General features: G+C 33.1%; 1 protein-coding gene and 1 long non-coding RNA gene across 2 annotated transcripts in view; one reads left to right on the top strand and one right to left on the bottom strand.

Moving 5' to 3' along the window:
• LOC134855590 (guanine nucleotide-binding protein G(i) subunit alpha-like) overlaps positions 1–18,816 on the top strand; it is a 32,623-nt gene extending 13,807 nt beyond the window's left edge. The window contains exons 7-9 of the mRNA XM_063872127.1: positions 12,541–12,705; positions 14,136–14,275; positions 16,931–18,816. Coding sequence (XP_063728197.1) covers positions 12,541–12,705; positions 14,136–14,275; positions 16,931–17,041 — 416 coding nt within the window. The 3' untranslated portion in view covers positions 17,042–18,816. The remainder of the gene's footprint in view (positions 1–12,540; positions 12,706–14,135; positions 14,276–16,930) is intronic.
• LOC134855591 (uncharacterized) lies at positions 1,064–14,961 on the bottom strand. Its single transcript, XR_010164512.1, has 4 exons — positions 14,601–14,961; positions 8,212–8,521; positions 5,608–5,862; positions 1,064–1,464 (listed from the first exon to the last, which is right to left on the bottom strand). It is a non-coding gene; the product is annotated as an uncharacterized LOC134855591 (long non-coding RNA).
• Positions 18,817–19,220: the final 404 nt, after the last annotated feature.

Genomic DNA, 19,220 nt, shown 5'->3' on the forward strand with positions numbered 1-19,220 from the left:
GCTTCTTTTTGCTTGTGTTCCATTAAGTTTCCCAAGTGATTTCTATAAAGATATTTTTTTAGTGTCAATGAACGAAGAGAAGAAACTTGTTAGCTCAAGTTTTCTTTGTTTTGTTTTTCAGGAAAAATTGCACGCTTAAATTTAAATTTTCGTGGTTTGATTTCAAGTTAAATTGCTGAAAGGAAGTCAAATTACGCAATCCAATCCGGAAAATGCAAATAGTGAAAAAATACGTGAATCACATTTATTTTTAAAAGTGAAATTTTAAAGTTTCCCATCGGAATAAAAGAGATACATGTTTACCCAGTCTTCTCTAATTGGGTTATCTTTGTGAAAAAGTGGTACTCATGAAAGATTCTTGACATTTAAAGAGCTTTAAGTCCTGTATTTTCCCGAAAATTAAAAATGTTCAGTTTTTGTAAAGCAATCTTTTTTTCAATAGCTATTTTCAAGTCTAAAAAAAGCAATTTTATGATTGATTCAAATAAATCAAAAAGTTTATCAAATGTTTGTTGTGTAAAAGCGTTTAAAACATATAGTACGTGAAAGTTCAATCAACAACGAGAAATACTGGTGTTAATGTTTGTGTCAGTTTGGCTGGGGAGTGGAGAGTATGGGTTCCTATGGGTTACGTAGCAGTGTTTAGACAACCGCATTTTGAGACTCGTCAGTAAGCAGACAAATACTGTATCAACCAATCAGAATCGATACAAGGAAGAAATGAATAATTAATAATTATTTCGTAAATTTGCTTTCTCATCTCGATTCTGATTGGTTAAAATGGTTTTTGTCTGCTTACTGACGAGTAGGAATACGGGGTTGTCTAAATACAGAAAGCACTTCGTTCCTACGGTGTTTGTGTCCCACAATGTTCTAGTATTTTCCGAATCGAAATTGAAAAAAGATATGGATTTCAAACCATTGTGCTACTTGCACAGCAGCCGGTTGCTTTTTTTGCTGCAAAATAAATTCGTGAGCCTGATGCAAATCTCTATCCAAATGGGCAATCTTAAATACTTTGCTTTGCGTTTAACCAGAACGAAAATAGGAAGAAAGCATTTGATAATTTATTATTGGCCATATTGCGGCAATTTTTGCGGAATTAGTCATGATTATTGATTTTTTTCTTTGATCACCAGTACTTTTTAATTGCAGTTCGTGCCGCTTAGTTTTCTCTTCTGATTTCTTCTAACAGTGTCTAAGTAATGCAAGCCTCGCCTGTGCCATAGAAATTTTGTCCTCTTGAAGTTGTTGCTTCAGTTCCAGTTTGTCAATGTCAAAAAAATTTAATTCGGCATCTAACTGTGCGAGTGGTAACTGCATTTCAAAATCTGTTGCAGTCTTGTTCAATTGTGAAATGTAGTTTCTTTTTTCGAACAATTCCCAAGATAAAAGTATCTGAGTAGCTTTCAATTGATCTGTTGTTTGCTGGAGATATTTTTGACGATCTGCCACATCGGATAGCTGAAAATAATACGTTTTTAATTTCTAAATTGGAAAATGTTCACCATTTTTAGTTTGTGCAATAATTATACGTGCGATATCGACAACTCAAAAAAACCTGACGAAGCTGATATCACTTAACCTTAATTTTTTTATATCAAAATAGATACGATCATTGATTTTCTCTAGTTTAATCAATCTTGAAAGTTTCCTTGGTAAGTAGACAACCGCGTAAACAGACAGTTCATTAAACACTCAAATTTGACAAACTCAAATGTAATTGGCTGAAGCATGTTTTGAAATGATTACGTCTCAAATGGCATAATTCCCAAATGGCATAAAAATTAAAAATTTCCCAAATGGCATAAATTTCATGCAACAGTTGCTTTGGAAAAATCGAGAACAATTTTTTCGTGAACAATGTGAGAAAATTAGCCAAATTGTCAATTGACATTTGTTGATTGACATTTTATCGTGAAAAACTTGTAGAACTTTTTATCAAAAGCAAGAAGCATAAGCATGCGATTATTAATAAGCTGCTTGTGGTCAATTTTTTTTCGACAAATCTGTTGCTTAAATTTGTTTGGAAGCAATTAATTCCAAATCTTGTTCTCATGCTTTCGTTCCTGACAAAATGATAGAATTAGAAATTGATGGAAAACGTTTAAATTACAATGAAAACTTGAAATTTATGCCATTTGGAAAAAGTTTCCATTTTTATGCCATTTGGGAATTATTCCATTTGGGAAGTTACCTTTTGAAATATTTATTCGAAACTGGTTTAAAATTAGTTTTTAAGAGCAATGAACGTAGTGAGTACATAGGTCTTAACGATTTTTTTTTTCAGGAAAGTCTTTAAAGTTTGTTCACGCTCAATTTTGATTTTTCGCGGTTTGACTTGTGATTTAATTTTGAGTTCAATGCATTTCTATTGTTAAAAAAAGACAGGCAAAATCCACTATCGAACTGCAAAAATGTAAAGATCACGAAAAACGTGATCGACTTCTAGTTTCGAAATTGGAAATTAATTATCAGATTTCCCAGTGAAAATAAAAGTTTTGCCTATTGATCCAGTTTTCTCAAATTGGGTTGACAAAAAAGTGTTCATCATAAATTTTTCTACAAATTCAAAGAGTTTTATTTTAAGGCCATCTGATTTTTTCTTCGAAATTGAAAGTTGAAGGTTTTTGAAAAAACAAAGCAGTTTTTTTTTCAGTTTCCTTGCGTTCATTACTCTTTTTCAACTGTCAGTTGGCTATGTTTTCAATTCGATATCAATATTCGATAAGCTATATATTATCAATATTCTGTTGATATTTGAGATTACGTTATGAAAAACCAAGTTGTTTGGAGTTGCCGAAGATTAACATGGTGGTCTTTATTTTTCAAAATTTGCCTTAGATTTAGAGATTGATAAATGTGTCTGCTAACACTGTTGTCTTCTAGCTGCTACGTAACCCAGATTTTGATTCAGCGTTAAAGCATTCTGTGAATGTGCTGCTAAGACGCTTCTTTCTAAAGCTTATCTTTAAGTAGGTAATTTGGGCTCAATTCATAATTCGTCATTGGGTTGATAGCCCAATAAGTTAGTTTTGAGAATATATGTCTTGATTAAATGTTAATGAGCAGTGATTGAATAAATTCCGTTTTTGAAATTTCTTCTCTTCCATTTTTGAAACTTCCTCTTTTAGCTCTTATGTTTTTGTGTGCCAATCAACTTTAAATTAAACACTTACATAGGTCGTGTTAATTTCTTCGATCTTTATAGGAAAAGTCTTAAACATTTTTCACGCTCAAGTTTGATTTAGCGGCTTGACTTTTGATTTCTTTTGAAGGACTTTTCAAATTTATTTGAAAAATGGACGGTTAGTTTTGCAAGCCAATAACAAACTTTGCTGATTTTCTATTGAAAAAAGTTCTGAATATATCAATCATTTTTTAATCTATGGAATTCATTGGCACTTTTTTGGCTCACTTTTAATGGAATCCTTTTTTCTCATTTTTCTCACGATTAACAATCAAACGTGACAGCAATCAAATTGCGTTAGCATAACTGGTGTGAGAATGTTTTTAGCAAATTTTACTGAGTTTTTGTCGAGGCATCGAAGTTACATTAAAAATAGCGGTAAAAATTGGAAACCAATATTTTCATTGTCCTCAATTTTGGTTGTCGATGTTATCAAGTGAAATACGTCGAGCGTTCGTGTAAAACTAAAACAAATTCTAAAGTATGAGTGTTTTTGAAAGAAGATTTTAAAGTTTCAATGGAGGTAGTGGAGACACTTATATTGGTTGCGTTCAGTGTATTGACGTATTGTGAAAAAATCGTATAACCAGAGGCGGATCCAGTGTTTTCGAGGGGTGGGGGGAGGGAGGACCAAATTGATTCGTGAGCTCTCCCAAAACACTAAAAAAGACATTGTTTTCGCCGCATTTTCTGCGTCGCAGGCAAAATTTTTGAAAAACAAAAACAGGCCTAAAAGGCGTTTTTAGGCACTTTTTGGAAAGTTTTGACCAAAAATCGCCTTTTTTCGGCGCGCGCTTCCCCGGCAAAGTTTTTAAATTTTAGCGCCAAAGGTGCATTAAGAAAAATTTCGAAATAGTTGGATATCTCGAAATAGTACAAAGGGGGACCCTTGGGGTCAGCAGAGTTTCGACTCCCTGAGGATGGGGCGTCTGCCCCCCTCCCTCTTAATTCCGCCCCTGCGTATAACTTATAATCGTATAATCCGGTTATCGTATAGCTTTTAATCGTACATTGTGGCTTTCGTATAAAAAATGTATAATCATATTACTTCTCCTTACTCAATTATAGCAACCTCTCAAGGCTTTTACATTGTTTTTTGATGCTCGATTATATTTTTTGCCCGAAAATCTCTGATTGGTCTCAGAAAACTTTTCATGTTGGTGTTGAGCCGTCCCTAATATCAGTCATCTTGCAGTACCTGATGAAACGATCTTTATCTCATAAAAATGAGTCGAAAATTATCGGTTTCGTAAAATCTACCTATTCATCCGGTTTTCTGAAATTGAGTTAATTTTATCAAAAAATGTCAATCGTAAATTGTTTTTGAAGTTCAAAGAGCTGTAAAGCCTTATATTTTTTTAATTAGAAATTGTTAAGTTTAGATTTTTTTCTGAAAACAAGTCAGTTTTTTTTCTGTTTTCTTGCGTTCATTGACTCTTTTTTTTAAAAACTTTTCTGTTGGCTACATCAATCATACATTGATCTTGAAAGTCTAAGAGCTTCAAGGCTATAGTTTTCGGTTTCCTTTTGCTCTTTTTCTTTTGCTATTTTTCCTCTTGCTCCTTTAAATCTGGCTCCTTTCCCCCACCTCTGTTGGGTGATTAATTTATTTAGGTATTTAGAGTCGGTCTACTTTATTTTGTTTTATTCCGGGACAAGTGTAAATGTTTATTCATGGTCATTTTTTTTGTTCTATAAGAGTAATGAACGTAGTGAGTACTCCTTTATAGGTCTTGCTGTTTTTTTCAGGAAGAAGACTAACAGTATGTTTACGCTCAATTTCGTTTTTTCGCGGTTTGACTTTTGATTTCTTTCTAAGTTCTTTTCATTTCTTTCGTTAAAAGGAAGGCAAACTCTTCTATCGAACAGCATAAATGTAAAGGCCACGAAAAACGTGATCGACTTCTAATTTCGAAAATGGAAATTAATTATCAGATTTCCCAGCGAAATAAAAGTTTTACCTATTGATCCAGTTTTCTCAAATTGGTTTAATTTTATCAAAAAAGTGTCAATCATAAATTGATCTACAAATTCAAAGAGCTTTAAGGCCATCTAGTTTTTTTTCTGCGAAATTCAAAAATGGAGGGTTTTCAAAAAACAAGTCAGTTTTTTTTTTCAGTTTGCTTGCGTTTATTGTTCTTTTTCAACTGTCAGTTGGCTATGTTAGACATTTAAATTTTTCGAAATTCGTTATTCGAATTTGTTTATCACGTGGAGTTCAAGTTGTACTCTCTAGTAACAAGTTAAAATGATGTCTGATTTCTAGTTCCGAAACCGGATTTAATTTACTACCTTTAATCCTTTTATTCGTTTTTCTTCCTATTACAAGGTCACATCAACCAAATTTTTTGGTATTGTTTTTCATCAACGTTTCCCATCTTTCTGTTGGATTTAAATTTCTTGCTAAGAAAACTAACCAGGTCAAAGGCTCTGAAGTGCGCTGTTTGCCAGCTTGAGTAAGAGATTGTGAGCAATTCGTCAAGTTGTAGCCTAAGCTTGACGTTCTCCGTTTCCATATTATCATATCTATTTTGAAATCTCTTTGACGTATTTCCCATGATTGCTGCGATTGAGACTATGGATACGAATGATGCAATAATATAGACAAAGAGTGTTATCAGCAGCCAGTTTTGTACTATAGCTCTGCCATGAATAATTCGCTCCGTCAATGTCTGAAATGCGCTACGGTTAGTTTTTCTGCTTTTCTTGATCTGTTTTGAGGTAACTGAATTACAGTCGCGCAGTCGGTAAAACCTGTTCTTGACAGGCAGTTAGGCCAAATACTTTTCCCAAAGCAGCCTTTTTAATTCTCATTATCTGCTATTTATCTTTTTTTTTTATGATTGATCATAGTTTTTTTTGGCTTAGCTATAATTTAGCCGAGAATCGAAGGAAGAATTAAAGCGGTTTTTGTATGTCTATTTGGACATGAAGTCATAGTAAAGATCAGTATTATAATAATCATCATCATAATAATTACACAAGCAAGAAAGCTTGTGTGATAGTATGAACTCTCTTTTTTTTCAACCTAAGTCGCAAATATTAGTGTTCATTTTAAAGTGCTATTTTACTGCAGATCAATAACCAGCGAATAAGTACAGCAATGCTAAAGATATTAACACAGACTATTATATTGCAAATAGCACTTTAGCTTTAAGGTACAATGGATCTGTAGCGTAGAGGTAGAGAAGGAGACCCGCAACAAAATAAGAGGAATCGAACCTGGGCAGGGTCGGATGTTTTAAATGACTTTTTTCCGTATACTAGTTATTATGCGTCCGCTCTATAAACTGAGTCATGTTAGATGATAAATTTCTTTTTTCAAATTAACTGCTAATGCGTCATAATTGGCTTGCGTCACTTAGAAATGATGTAGACTCATAATTGGCGTGCGTCACTCAACAAATTATGGAGGCTCAAAGTTTTACTCATTCAGTTTTTCCCAGTAGTGTCATCGGTCGTATCAGTAGTGCAACTTCGCCTCTGTGTAAAAAAAAAATATAATAATCATAATCTAAGCAGAATAATCACAATAATTATAATAATCATAATAATAAAAATAATCATAATACTAATAATGATCATAATAATGATAATTATCATAATAATCATAATAACAATTATAATAATCATCATAATAATAATTTTAATAATAATAATATTAATAAATATTATAATATTATTATATTAATAAAATATATTAATATATTATAGTATTATTATATTAATAAAAATAACACGAGTGAAGAGCAATGTATAAGTACGAATCTTCTTTTTTTCTAACCTAACTGGCAAGTTAGTGTTCATTACATTAAAGTCTTCATTCATAGCTTCTGTTCTCTGCTTTATTTGTGGCTAGTGTTTGTGAGTTATTAAGCGTCCGTGGCTGAGTAGTTATTGCGTGGGACTCATAATCTCTAAGTCGCAAATCGAATCCGAGATGTAGCCGGATTTTAAATAAATCGAGGCTAATCTCGCGATAAGCAAGGGTATTGTAATCGCCTACTAGACTTTTTCCCCGTAAATAACTTTGTTTACAGAATGGTCAAAATTAGAAATAATAAGTTGGTTCATTTCATTATGAATTCAAATTGATTGCGCCTCGGACGGCAAAGGTCCTGGGTTCGAATCTGACAAGACCTGTTTTTTTTTCAAAACGGAAATAGCCCGCTTTAAAAACACTGTGTCAGCTTATTGTTGTCTGCTAATGTTCATTCGGCTTAGTTGCCATTTTGTAGATTGTTTTTTATTATTATTATAACATTTCACTTGCTCAGCTGTTTATATTTTTTTTGCTTAAGAAATTTTCGTTTTTTTGCTTAAGAACTTTAATCTGCCCAAGTGATTTCGGTTTTTCTTTTACCAGCTTAGTTAGCTAATTTCGATCAGGATCGCACAAAATGCTGAAAAACTTAATAGAAATCATAGTTCAAGCTTTTTATGACAACAGTTTTTTTTGTGGCTCTTTTGCTTTTTTGTTCCCGGCTTAATAGGTGTCTGCCTATATTATATCGGTTTAATAAAAATAATGTATAATAACAAGCATAACTTTTTGTCCACAAATTATTCCGACCACTGTTATTTAATTATTTTTCTAGTTATGGCCGTTTTTTTTGTGAGCAGTGTTTTCATGACTGCTTTTTCATGATAATCATGTGATTGATACAGGGTATGGTGAGAACCTTAGAACATTAGCATTGGCATTAATCGACTCAATTTGTATTTCAGAAACAAGTAACGAAATAAAAACGCATTTTGATCAAGCTGTGAGGTGTGTGAATACAGAGCTGTCTAGTTTTTGAATGGTTGTATGGTTATTAGCAGTTCTAGTATAGTTGTTTTCTAAATAAATTGTTGATCTTTACGGTTTTGCGTGCGAAATGCAAATTCACTTCTGTGTATGAAATAGCAATGACGTTTCGTCCAGTTACTAAGCAAGTTTTACCTTTTCCTATCTTTCTGGTTTTCTTAATCGTCAAAAACTATTAAGTTTTGCTCGTTAGTTTGTTTGCTTTGCTTACAGGTTTTGCTGTTTGAGTTCTCTCGATTTGCTCGACCCTGTTGATATAAAGTGCGGCGTTTGGTTCTGGGTTGTTGTGAATGTTGGCTGTTTGAGTTGACAACGGATTGCATGGGTAGTTTTGGTCCCCAGTTGAATCATCGGCTTGTCCTCTATGGTCATAGGCAGTGTAATGAACATCTTGTGGTACTGCGTTCATTTTGTTTCATAGAATGTGCAAGTACTGGTCAAAATCTGTTCTTTAGTTTTTTGATGGTTGAACATTGAGAAGTGTAATATAATGCACGCACTCTGTCGTAGAACATATGATACTAAATTTAATATGATTTTCTCATTAAATATAACTGCTGATTGTAAACTTCTAAAAACAAGAAGCGGTTGTTAATATTTTCTAAGAAGCCGAGAAGAAAAAAATAATAGGCATGGGTTAAAAGTTGAAAATGATTAGATGCAGTTTCAAGTTTTTGAATACGGTAATAATAGGTATATTTCAATTCTAAGTGATAATAAGAATAGCCGGTTGTTGTGCGAGTTAAACCAAATTTTTCGACCTGAATGTTTGACGTAAATAAATAAAAAAAACATGAAAATAAAAAATCGACTGAAACTGAAAACTGTACAAAGTTTAGTAAATCGCACTAAATCAAAGTGATAATTTCTCTTTTCATTTGTAAATTTTGTAAACTTCAGTCTGAAAAACGGAGAACTCGAGACCAACTGCAATATTTTTTTGATTTTTTATGCAAATCACGACTAGCAGGACATTAATATGATATCCTGCTTCACCTTTTAGGCGATTTATTTGTGGTAGTCAAAAATGGAAATAAAACACATACCCTACGCCATAGTTCCTTTGTACCATCTTTAAGAGAGTGGTCGAAACAAAAATGGAATGAAATGAATCTTGAGAAAATTTTCAATCGACTACACGCTATAGGTTATTTCTTTAAGAAACTTGCTACCCCAAATGAAGGCTAGAAACAGTAAAAACTTGCAGAATTTTATGAAACATGCAACTTCTATTTTGGGAAGCAATCAACCTCAGTTTTGCTAATTTCCAAACTATGAAGGTGTAAATTTTTAAATTTCATAAGGCCCAAAATACTGAAATTTTGACTACCTAGTTAGATGGAAAAAAGTTCGATCTAGAAATTCACTTTAAATATACCCCTTGCGTGTTGTTTTAGTTTTGTTTCTTCATTGTTGAGAAAAATACGATGCTAATTGTTTTATGCGGTTGCCTTCTAATTTAGAAATCTAAAGCTCTCCCAAAATCCAAATATTCTTTTTTTTCGTTTTTTTTGTCTTTTTTATCGGCTTAATAAATTTCGGCTTAATTAATATCGACTTAGTGAAATCTTATTGCGTCGTTACGTTCGAAAAAAAGTTTGTGCGCGTGTGTGTGCTCTGAGGGGAAAAGGGACTAAAAGTTTTTTATTAGCTTCGATTTTTTTGAATTTCTTTTCGGTATGAAGGGTTTCTGCTCAAGTTTTTTTTTGGACGTCTGGCGTAGAGGTAAAACAATTCAAATCCAGTCAACCATCCGGCTCATCTGGCGCAGAGGTAAAACAACTGCTTGAGACGACAAAGATTTGCAAACTAGAATTTTTGTGCTTTTTCGGACTATCGTCCGTCTGTTTATTTTTGTCGGTTTAGTTCCCGTAGATCGATGGTTCAACTTTATTCCAAGTTGCTGTAACCTCCATGCTTGAGACGATAAAGCCCGGCAGTTTGATTCCAGTTGAGACTATTTTTTGCAACTAGAAAATTTTGGCTAATTTAGATTATTGTCTGTCTGCTTATTTTTGTCTGCTGAGTTCCTTAGAAAGGACTTTCTCAAACTTCTTTCTGGAGTTTCTATTGGTGCAGGCAGTTTTTTTCCCGATATTTTGGGCTTTTGTTGCAAGTTTTATTGACGAAAACGTTATTTTAAATTTTTTTACCTTTGATTTTCATAGTCATTCATATTTGTATCGCAAGTTCTAAGGGCATGTATTTCTTCTTGCTGTTCGAAAGTTTTTTTGTTTTATTGCGTTCATTACTTTTTTCAACTTCTGCCCGCGTTGTTTTCCCGGCTTTTTAAGTTTCAATGAACTTAGTGAACAAATTTCTGTAGGTCGCGCTCAGTGATTTTTTGTTTCATTTAAAAGTTTTTCACGCTCAAATTTGATCGTTCGAGGCTGCTTTTTGATTTTTTTTCAGTTCAATTTGATTCATTTTCTAAATAAAAGCAAATTACCACGTCCAAGCTTAAATGGCTGAAAAACAAAGTTATTTGTTTCAAAAATTGGTTTCAACTTTTAGAATTCCCAGCTGAGTAACGAAATTCTTTTGCTCCAGTTTTCTCAAATTTGGATATTTTTTGTCAAAAAAGTGTCAATCATAAAGTTTTCTAGAAATACAAAGAACTTGAAGGTGATATAATTTTCTTTGGTTCTCAGAAGTTGATTTCATATCGAGAAAAGTAAATAATTTTTTTGACTCCTTGAGTTCATTGACAGAAAAAAGAAAATACCTTTTCTGCTCTAAAAACTACAGATGTGCATTCATACATATTAATGCTTGTATGAATGCACTTGGGTATATATGCACTTTTTGAGTTTAATTGAAATTCATCTGATGAAAGCGTAAATAGCACTCGACACATACGAACGTGGAAATCGCGAGAAAAAACGTGAACGATTTTTAGTTTCAAAAGTGTTTTTAATTTTTAGATTTCAAGCGTAAAAAAAAACTTTACCTGTTGATCCACTTTTCTCAAGTTGTATTAATGTTATCACAAAAGTGTAAATCATAAATTGTTCTAGAAATTCAAAGAGCTTAAAGAGCGTCTGTTTTTTTTTTTGAAGTTCGAAAGTTGAGATTTTTTCAACAAAGCATTTTTTTTCCTGTTTACTTGCGTTCATTACTCTTTTCCAATCTTCGATTGTCCATGTGTTTGTTATCAGATTAAGTGAAATTGAGCAGTTAGCTCGTGAAAGGTTTTTTTTCGTTGTTTTGTGTTTGTTACTGGGCGGCTGAGAATTGTGAACTTTCGAGACGTGCGTTTATGAGTATCAATCAGAAATAATAATTTTGAATAATTCTGCTGCTGTTTTTTTTCAAATGATTGACTTATCCTTCCGTTGTAACAAAAACCGCCAAAATTTTGCAATGATGCTGTTTATTCGATAGAAAAACATGTTCTTATGAGTTTTTATCGCCGAGCCATGGATCGTCTTTTGTTAAGAAATGAGTATCTAACGAGAATTTCAGTTTCGGCTAAAGTTAAAATGTTCGTAACTCAGCAGATAAGTTACATTACAAAGATTTTTTATACTGGTTTTATGTTCAACATATTTGTTCAGCACATTTTTCTTCATATCTGCAAATTATTATAAAAAGTTTTCGAATTTTTCTAAGCTACGGGAAACCTTGACAATTTGAATCTCGTCATTATATGGCTCCGCCAACTTTTCCGTGTCCGGGTAATTTTGTCCCGAGCTAAACTGTCTGAAACATCCCTAGTCATTTGCTGTGTCCCTAAAATCTACTTTGAATTGTCGATTTTCTTGCCAGTTCATTAGGGCAAGCACTTAAACGTGAACAAAACCAGACACTAAGAAATGGGCAATTTTGCCAAGGACGCAACCTCCCGGAGAAATTCCTGGGACACATGCCCATGTACCAAAGTTTCATGCGATTATTAAAGGTTGTTGACATTTATTTCGACCGGTTAGGTTCATAATAGTTTTATAGTTAATTTCTCCTGTAAACAACTGGTTTAACCACGTAGGAATAGGTTCGAATAGCCCCAGTTTCCAATTTTTTCAAGTCAAGTAAAATTTGAATCTTTTTTTTTACAGCTGACGAAATAGTGAATGTTTGATTTTGAGTAATTTCAGCGATGTTTGTTAATTAATATTTTTGTTCTATTCCGAGGAGTGATAATCCAAATTGTAAATTGTAATCGCGAGATTCTAAGCATACCTTCGTGGTTAATTAGACTTCAACCAATCCGGTGCAAGGATTTTAACTTGTCTGTCATTTTTAAGAGCTTCAACTTCAAATCGGGCGGAATATGCAAAAAAAAATCCCATAAAATTTGAAACGAAAAAACATCATTTTTTTCTAGGAGTAAATGCCATTATCTTGTTTTCCTTTTGTCTTAAATTCCTTTTGAAATCTGTTTACAGTTGATCTATTGTGCAGTTTTAATTTCTTATGTATAAATTGAGTACTTAACAAATTGGAAGTACAACAGCGGTCTCCGTGACGAGCTGAACAGCTCGTATGTTGGTCCTTTTCCTTTGTGGATGAATGGTGTTATTAATTTTTGGTTCTATTCTAGGAGTGACCGCCATTATCTTCTGTGTGGCCCTGAGTGGCTACGACTGTCTGCTAGCAGAAGACGAAGAAACGAATAGACTACAGGAGAGCATGCGATTATTTGATTCTATCTGCAACAATAAGTGGTTCATTGAGACATCCATTATTCTGTTCCTCAACAAGAAAGGTAGCTCAGCTTTTGTTTAAAATTACATCAATGCAGGGGCGGATCTAGGATTTTCTTTCGAAAATTTTGTCGACCTTTTTTTGGATCGACCAAATTGATTTTCCTCGCTCTCCCAAAGCACTAAAAAGACCAGGCCAAAAAAGGCGGTTTTAGGCACTTTTTGGAAAATGTTGACCAAAAAATCGCGTTTTTTGGCGCGCGCTCCCACCTCAAAAATAGTATATATTGGCGCCGAAGGCGTCTTTAGACAATTTTAGGGTCCATCACCAAATAGGATATCTAAAAATAGTACAAAGGGGGGTCCTTTTGGTCGGCTGGAGGTCGAATCCCTGAGGAAAAGTGAAGGAGCTTCCCACCCACCCCCCCCCCCCCCAAAGCCATCCCTGTATCAATTTCCAAGTACATGCTAGATGGGTCCCCAAAGAAAAAATGTTCGGATTTAATTCTTCGAAAACGGTATGCGTTAAAATTCCATAAAGCTTGAAGTTTGAAATAGTGAAATAGCCGAGAATTCAAATTATGTACGCGATTTTGACAAAAGTCGTACTTTATTTCGAAAACAGTGTTTAATGAAATGAAATTTTCCCCTCCAAAAATTTTGTGAGTTTAAATTGTATGTATCCTATGATCTAATGATAATCTTTGAGGCTGAAAACTAAGTTGTAATTTGAAAAAAAATGTATTTCTTTTTCATCAATCAACTGGGTTCTTTCAGCGTAATTTTTGATCAATTAAAAAACCAAAATAACTCCTTTTTTGGTTGAAATTTTGGAAGATAATTTCAAAAAAAAACTTGCGCCATAATAATCCCTGCGAAAACTTCAGTTAACTTAACTTTTGTTAACTTCAGTTTTTGTCTAAACTTAACACAAATTGTGAAAAACGGGTTTGAAATTTCAAGTTTCGTTCGTTTTGTTCGGATGATTGAAATCAGCACTGTGCTTTTCTTGTACTTGTACAACAACCAGGAACCCATTATTTTTATTATTGTTATTATGATTATTATGAGTAATGAACGTAGCGAAGATTCTTATATAGATCTTGCTGTTTTTTTTTCAGGAAAAGTCTTAAATGTCTCTCATATCTACAGATGTGCATTCATACATAATGATGCATTTATGAATGCACTCAGGTATATATGCATTTTTTGAGTTCAATTGAAATTCATCTGCTGAAAGTGACATAATCATAAATTGTTCTCGAAATTCAAAGAGCTTAAAGAGCATCTATTTTTTTCTTTGCAATTCCGTTTTTTCAAGAAAGTCAGTTTTTTTTAATGTTTTCTTGTGTTCAATAACTCTTTTCCAATATTCTATTGGATATGTTTATTATTATGATTATTGTTATTATGATTATTGTTATCATTATCATCATTATTATGATTATTATTATCATCATTACTAGTTTTATTGTGTATACTTTGTGTTTAGATTTGTTTGAGGAGAAGATAACGAAGTCTCCCCTGACCCACTGCTTCCCAGAGTACTCTGGCCCCAACACATTCATGGAGGCTGGCCAGTACATCCAGATGAAGTTCGAGAACCTCAACAGACGCAAACTCACCAAGGAGGCAAGTCACTCACTCACACACTCGCACATCACACACAACGCTCATTCAATACCCCTCACTTTTACTGTATTAATGTCTAATGAACAAAACTTTCAAGTCGTGTGGTTTTTGATGGCTTTTAAAACAAAAGCGGCGTATCTAGGACTTAGCGGAACGGGGACTTTGCGAAACATTTTGAAAGGTTCTTGAATTTTGAATTTTCTGATGCGGTGCAGAATTTGGACATGTTTCAAATTAGATCAATATGAGAATCGAAGCAAAATAAGAAAGTTTTAAAAAGTTAGAAAAAGGCAATCCGAGAGAAATGATTACAAAAAGCACTTACCTGAATCTGATGATGTCAACGTCAGTGCACCGTATTGAACTGAATAGTTAGTGTATTTCGTTCATTTATGACTGGTCTCATTTGTGACGTCTAGTTTTCTGAGATTTAATGTAATCTGTTTGATCATTTGAATGAATTTTTTTGCTTGGTTATTTTATCAAGTGCTTAAGATATGTAAAGGAAGCCTATAAGCTGTACTATAATAGTACATTCCTTTTTTGTTGAGTTTTATTCAGTGAGGTCAAAATACGTAATTGAGGTCAAAATAAAATCAAGTGTCTCTGTCCTCTGAAACCGTTTTAACTCTGTATGTAGTTTTATAGGGTGCCGGACATCAAGCCGACGGGACTTCAAGCCGAATCGTAAAATTAGGGACTTCAAGCCGAAAATTTTCTCATTAAGTCATGAAAAAGGTTAATTTGAAAATTTTTTTAAAGAATTTCTCAATTTCATGATCTTTATTCGGTAATTATTAGCGTTTTCACGAAATTGAAACCTCCAAATGAAGTTTAGGAAAGTTGAAAAATAAAACACGGTTGAAGGTAATTTTCTTGTTTATAATTTATGCATTTCAAAAAAGGGCTGATATTATTAACTAATGCCAATCCTAAGTAATTCATTGTCATAAATAACGCTTATTATGGACTGAACTAGCCTAAGATTTTGAAAAGAAACGTTTTACAGATGCAAAAATAATGATTTGAGGTGCTTGTAAAGTTTAATTTTTGGCCTGAAGTCCCTTAGGCTTGAAGTCCCGTCGGCTTGTTGACCTAGACCCAGTTTTATAAGACTCTTTAGTTTAAGGATATTTAATGATGTTTGTATGTTTGTTCTTGGTGTTTGCGAGAAAAGGTGTCACTTTTGAATCCAATAGGATGAAATAAACATTTGTTTACGCTTGCGATGAGCAAGCATAATCAAATCGGATTATTGAACTTTTTCGGGCTAACAACTTGTCTAACAGAATCGAATCACTGAATAATTTGCTCAGCCTACTTTCATAGTTAAGATCGAATCGAGACACCAATTTAGTTTGTTTAGGCTGGAGTTAAATTTCATGCTTGAGACGGTAATGGGTTCGATTCTGGCCTGGAGTTGAAATTTTCATAAATTTATTTTGGGAGAAATTTAATTATCGGACTAATATTTGTCTGCTTATTTTTTGTCGGCCTGCTTTCCACATCATGAACTTTTTTCTAGTTGAAGCAAGTTTTGCTAGATATGAAAACGTCTTGAATCGTTCATATAGTTTTCAAACGTATGGCCTCAGATTTTGTATGATTTCTTGTTTAAGAGTCGGTGAACGTAGTCCAGATTCTGAAATAGGTCGTGATGATGTTTTTTGTTTGTTTTCTTGAAGTAATTTTTTTCGGGCGCTAATTTACATTTTCGCGGTTTGACTCTTGGATTCTTTCTAACTTCAGTTCAATTCTTTTCTTAAAAGGAAGGTAAACGCCACTATCGAACAGCAAAATTTTAAAGGTCACGAAATATGCGATCGACTTCTAGATTTGAAAGTGGAATTTAATTTTCAAATTTCTTAGCGGAATATAAAATTTATCTATTGATCCAGTTTTCTCAATTTTTGTTCATTTAGATAAAAAGTGTCAATGAGAAATTTTTACGGAAATAAAATTGCTGTAAGGCCATCTATTTATGTGAATTTCAAAACATGAGGTTTTTCAAGATGCAAGTCAGTATTTTGTTCGTGCATTGACTCTCTGCCAACTGTCTCTTGGCTAGGATTTCCTTTGCTACGTTATTGTGCTGGGTCAAAAGTTTTTTTTTGCTCAAAGGGGGGGTTCGGAAAATGTGATACCGGCTTAGTCGTTTTAAGGGCAAAAGTAGATTTTAATGATTTTGTTTCCGGAGCAAACAATTTTGTAGGGTAATTTTGGTTTTGGTTGAAAAGCTATGCGCGAAAGTTCTCTCGGTTTAGGTAGTGCTCATTCGTGAAAAACGTATGAAGTTTTTGTATGTTTTATTTTTATGTATATTTTCCGTCTTAGCAATCGCAGCCTCATTTGCTAAAATAGTTTGAGATGTATCGAAAGGGGTGTGAGTTTCTGCTTCGCTGCTGCTTTTACTTTTTTCTTTTAAGTATAACCAAAGTTTAAAAATAACTTAAAATATCATATTCTCTCACTCGATTAAGGGGTTGATAGAGAATCGACTTTGCGGGTGGCCAAGAAGCAATCTAGAAAATTAACTCAGATTATGTCAAAAACTAACATAAAAGTTAGCGAAATGATTTTTTTTTTGCTTTTATGATTGATGGGGAGTTTGAGATTTCAGTTGTTTTCAAGGGTTTTTTTTCTCCGTGTGTGTAGGTGTACAGTCATTTTACATGTGCTACGGACACCAGCAACATCCAGTTTGTGTTCGACGCCTGCACAGATGTCATCATCAAGACCAACCTCAAAGACTGCGGGCTATTCTAGAACATTCTAGAATAGAAACAATCGGAAACATTCAAGTCAACACTTAACCACCACCAAAAAGACAGAATGAGAAACGTTCTAGAATGTTCTCAACACAACCACCACCGCCACACTACATCGTCAGAAGAACATCGATACAATCTAGAAAATGCGAACCGATACAGTCAAAAGTAGAACCATTCTAGAACATTCTCATCTCTAGATCCTCTCCCCAATACACTTCTCAAAGACATGTATTCTGAAATATTGGAAACAGAGTTAGTAGATAGACTGTTTCTAGAAAAACGTGGATCTCCAAGTTGTCTCTAGCAGTAATTTAATTGAAAATTTATAAAGTAGATGTAATAATATTTTGGTAAAATATTGAGAACATACTATTGAAGTTGTCGAAAAAATGTTTTGTACGGTGATCTTTTCATTTCCTCAAATATAAGCAAAAAAAAAACAATGGTTTACCCGAAACTTAAAGAAATCTTTTCTTCCCGGGAAAAGATGCTTGAAATTCGGCTTTTCTGTTTTTGCGCAAATTGAATTATTTCGACATTTTAATGATGTATGCAATTCATTATGGCATCGTGTTTATCTAAAGTCGCAATGAAACTAGCAATTGAAAATTGTCAAATCGGGAATTTTTTCCCGCAGTGAATGGTGAATGTTAACGATTAGAGTATATAAAATGAGTGCAATATGTGTAACGAAAATGATACATGCATTTTTTCTTTATATTTTTCTGTTGAATTTTAAAGAGGAATTTATAATAACTCAGTTATGATTTATTGTCAGTTTAACTGAGGGAGCTTTACTTCACCAAATCTAGTGTAATTAACTATTTCATGATTTATTAATGAACCTTTAAAGTTATCTATGTCAATATGAATTGGTCAATATCTGTAAAAATTTACTATTTTTTAAGAATTTGCAGTTTTTCGAAAAAAAATTTACGAGCCTGAATAATTCATTTAATTACTATTGCTATTGAAAAAATGAGAAATTGATTTATTTTGCAGTAATGTTAGCGAAGCGTTGCAGGCGATGCGAAAGTGAAATGTGCTGCCACCTCGACCCCCCCACTCACCCCCATTCTTCCCTCTCTCGCTTTTCATGCTACATCGATCCAAGGTCATTTTATTCTTAATGAAACAACTCGATTTATTTATCAGTTTGTGAGATTTATCAATCTGGATAAGTTAAACACTCCTGCCCTAATGTATCTGAATGGTTTTAGTCTCGTTGGTGTTTGGTTTATAGCTCTGGGGCTTGGGTGCTTAATGTTAACCATCAATTTGATTCAGAAAAAAATATAGTAAATTCTGTTTCCGCCAAAATTTTAAAAAGTCCTATTTTAATTCAGTATATTGGTTTAGTCCGATACTATTCCAATAAACTGAGTCTAGCTGCTATGATATTAAAAGATATATAAATTGAAATCGTTTTAATCATTTTAAGCATAAGTCATTTTTTACTCTACCTTTATCTATCTCTTTAAAAAGGTGCAATTAATGAATAAATTATGAGCTGTTTTTCAACCTTAGAGTTACTAAATTCGCTCTTGTGCATTAAATGTTGCATATTTTTATAGAACACAAACAGCAGTTTAAAATAAATATAATTTGCAGATAAAAATGTGATGCAGTTGTAATTAAGTCAAGTATTCGTGCAATAGGAACAACCAAACTGATACAATTTTATAGTTCAAGGGCGATTTGTTTGAATCCGGAAGCTATAAAAAATAGAATATTAAATCTTTTTCCAGATTTTCTGTTTCCAAAACAATTTTTGTGACAATGACTTCAATTCTAAGTCGGAATTCAAGAACCAATGAAATAATTAAACAAGACTGAATTGCGTAAATTCTATTGATTCCGAATTATCGTTGTATCAAAATACTGCTTCTATGTAAAAAATTCCAATTAAGCGGAAAACTGGAAAATGAGTTAGAAAAAAATTGAAGTAAATTTTGGGATTTCAAATGTCGTCTCTTGTTTTCGGCTAAATATCTTTTCGGTAGATTTAGAATCTCAGCGCAAATTCAATGATTCGATTGATTGATTGATTGAATTGTTCGATCGGTTTTTGTTCTATTCCACGTTTTGGTGTTCCACGTTGTTGTATTTGTAGCTATAACTTATTTGAAAGAATGATTTAATTTATAATTTACAGTTAACTTAACTAGTTTTAG

Source organism: Symsagittifera roscoffensis, chromosome 10 (assembly GCF_963678635.1).
Source record: "Symsagittifera roscoffensis chromosome 10, txSymRosc1.1, whole genome shotgun sequence".
Lineage (NCBI taxonomy): Eukaryota > Metazoa > Xenacoelomorpha > Acoela > Convolutidae > Symsagittifera > Symsagittifera roscoffensis.